The sequence below is a fragment of the Chenopodium album genome, chromosome 13 (assembly GCF_948465745.1).
Source record: "Chenopodium album chromosome 13, dcCheAlbu1.1, whole genome shotgun sequence".
NCBI classification, from domain to species: Eukaryota; Viridiplantae; Streptophyta; class Magnoliopsida; order Caryophyllales; family Amaranthaceae; genus Chenopodium; species Chenopodium album.
The window spans coordinates 6,973,432-6,976,729 of record NC_137846.1 but is presented as its reverse complement, the minus strand read 5'-3'; the positions used below and the strand labels follow the sequence as shown (position 1 = coordinate 6,976,729).

The 3,298-nt window shown below is 38.0% G+C and overlaps 1 protein-coding gene across 1 annotated transcript; it reads right to left on the bottom strand.

Moving 5' to 3' along the window:
* Window positions 1-1,605: 1,605 nt before the first annotated feature.
* LOC145575114 (uncharacterized) lies at window positions 1,606-2,250 on the bottom strand. The gene has a single exon (XM_081633030.1). It carries the CDS (start codon window positions 2,248-2,250, stop codon window positions 1,606-1,608), a length of 645 nt encoding a protein of 214 aa, XP_081489156.1.
* Window positions 2,251-3,298: the final 1,048 nt, after the last annotated feature.

Here is a 3,298-nt window from a genome sequence, read left to right as displayed (position 1 = left end):
TCCACACTCAGTCGTGTGAATTGACCTCTTTGTGCCATAGCCGTATTGTTATCAATTCGAACCACTTTTCCAATTTTTGCTCCTAACATGTGTAGAAACTCAGAATCAAAGTATTCTACAGAGAGATGTGGAATGCGAACCCACGCAGTTAGGAAGCGCATTGGCGCATCATCAGGGATGAAGTCAGGCACCCATTTTCAAATTGTTAAATAGTTATCATCTAGCATCCAAGGGCCTTGAGTAAGAACATGATTATAGTCACCTATGCTCGAGAAGCGAGCAATGAAATATTCATGACCAATGTCAGTAAGGACCAATCCTCCTTTTAATTCCCACTTCCTCTTGAGTCTTTTCATCAAGGACATGTAGCCAACTTTGCTATTGAACATCTTGATAATGAGTGTGTGCTTCCAAGGTTTGCGCAGTCTGGCTTTTTCCTCTTTAGAGAGCAGTATTACAGGGCATTTCGGATCATCAACAATGCCCTCTGGGAGTTCATCATCATCAGAAACTTCATCATCATCGATATCAATCACATTATTGTGATTAGCAGCATTTCTATTCAATTCCTCATTAGCAACCAAGTCCCTAAAAGACATAGAGATATTGGGGTTGTTGGGAATTGGTACACGAATCTCAGCAGCAGGGGATTTCTCATTGGTGAAAATGAGATGATTGATTTTTCTTTTTGGTTTTTTTGTGGATCGAAAAATTTGTTGTTCCTCAGAAGAGGGTTTTTCAGAGAGAGTATTTTCGGCCATGGTATGGGTAGTAAACTAATATTATTGTGATAATATTTTAGAGAATATCTTAGTGCGTTTCAATAAATAATCGAGAGGAGAGAGGGTTTTATATGAGAGGAGAGCCCTAGAGCCCTTTTAAAAGCCATGACTCGCCACAGTTATAATATGAGTTAGATCTGTCTAATAAATAAATGGGTGGGTGTTTATATAATCGTCAAATTATAGGTTAGGGACTTAGGGCTGACTTTATAAGGGTTTATACTAAATTTGTTTTACACACAATAAAGCTTCAGCCGGCCCCCATTGATCTTCAACAATAACATTTTATGTTTATCAAATGGCCATTTAGTGAATAACTCGAATAGTAAATGAGCCACATCAACATCCAGCTGTAAACTACCTAAGAAACCGTCATTGATGTCGTTTCCCTCCTTTTGCCATTAAAGCTTCTCATGCTTTCCTTTTTCCCCCATTGATGCATTCTTCTTTCCTACATGGTTAACCCCAAAGTGAAGAGGTATCATCCTCCTCCATTGATGCTGCTCGAGAGCTTCAATTTCACGATGTACAGTAAAGAAAACGAGGGAGAAAAAATAACTAAATAATGAATAAGAGATTTTGGCTTTATGTTATTTAGATTTAATTACTTCAAAATTATGTTATCCTAGACATTTTTCATTGGAGTTTGACTTTGTAGATAAATATTGTAAGGATTTGCCTTAAGTCATGTACTCATGTTGAATATCTTCTTTGTTTTTTCATTTTAATAAAATTAAAAAAAAAAAATAATAATAAAAAAAAAGAGGTCAGGTGTAAAAATTTAATCGTACTTTTTTTTTGAAACCACCTGCGGATAATATTATTAATAGAGGTCAATTTCTGCCAAAGCTAGAAGACTTTGGGGGAAAGGACCTAGGCAAACAAGTTCATTACAATCTTTCGAATCCCATCTAGTAACATAGTGCGCTAGAGTATTACCCGCACGTTTAGCATGAGAAATATAAAAGCAATTAAAAGACCGAGAGAGGTTACAAATATCATCAATCAATAAGGAGAAGGGAGTAAAGCTGGCAGCAGAATTCTTCACACCCTGAACCACGTTGGACGCATCACTCTCAAGCACCAGTGAGGAGAAGCCAAGCCTGTTGGCAACTTGAAGTCCGTGGCGACAGGCAGCAGCTTCAGCAATGTCTGTAGCCCATCTGACCTTCTCCTGTCTCACAGCAGCAGCTAACACCCTCCCTGCAGCATCTCTAATCACGACCCCAAGCCCAGTCACCCCTCCCAAATGAGCATCACAGTTTACCTTCACCACTCCCTCAACAGGCCGCATCCAAGTTGTTCCAGATTGCAACCCAGACACACCCTGACCCATGAACACTCTCTTAGCATACTCTCCATGGTCAGTAACAAATTTTGACAAATTTGCAGCAATGCTAACAGGGTAGAAGCTTGCGTTTTCAAAGACCACCAAGTTTCTACACCACCAAGCAACCCATATTAGCATTGCAAATGATTTAATCGTACTTAATTTGCTTTGAGTATATTTGTTACTCCCTCAAATTTAAAAAAAAAATTAAAAAGAAAAAGTGTATTTGTTATAGATTCATAAGCCATGTACATTTTTATTAATTTAAATACTTCTGATATGCTTATATATTAAAAATTTCTTATGATAATACATGTATTTTTGTAAAAGTCATGCATCTTATGAGAACTACCCTAGTGTTTTTATACTTCTAAGTATAAGGAATAATTTATAAACTACTAATTTTAGACTTTAGAGTAAAAGTTAGACGAATTTCTTCCCACGAATGTTCTATTAATAAGAACTTTTTAACCTATTGGATCAAATATTAAACTTTCTTTATGGGTTTGGTACATTATGAGGGAAGATTATATACGAAGTATATGACTAGCATTAAGTTTTTGATTGAGTTGAGATTTTGTAGGAGTACATATATGATTTGTAGTAGAGTCATTAAAGGTCCCAAGTCCCAATTGTCCCAACTGGATGCGTCGTTTTGTTACTGTTTGGGTCCAATTTAGTCTAATTGGGCCTAAACCATAAATGATCCAATTAAAAGCCCAAGGTCAAGGTTCAACCCTCCATTTGTACTAAAGTCAAAGTCAGTCAAATGTGGCAAGTCAATTGGGCTTAGGCCCACTCCTCCACTATGATCAAAGGTATAAAAGCCATCAATTCCACCATTTTTACAGAGATATACACATATAGCCTCAAGCAATTAATTCTCTTGCATAGCTATTTCTCTACACATTGTACTGACTTCGGCATCGGAGGGGCCTTCCTCGGCACAACCCCCGAGGCTAGTTTACGTGTGTTTGCTGTGCAGGAAACCCTCGGCCCAGCATTATTCGGACCGAGCCCAATCTTCACCACTTCTCAGGACCTTCGGCAAGGTCCCATTGTTTTATCCGAAACAATTTGGCGCCGTCTGTGGGGAAGACTTTCAAAAAATCTTTAAGCCAATCTCATTCATTCTGCCGTAATCTTAGTGTCAATGGCTAAGAACCACAAGAACAAGAACGACGGT

Coding starts and splice junctions, on each gene's coding strand:
- LOC145575114 (XM_081633030.1), bottom strand. CDS start 2,250: ATGCTAATATGGGTTGCTTGGTGGTGTAGAAACTTGGTGGTCTTTGAA.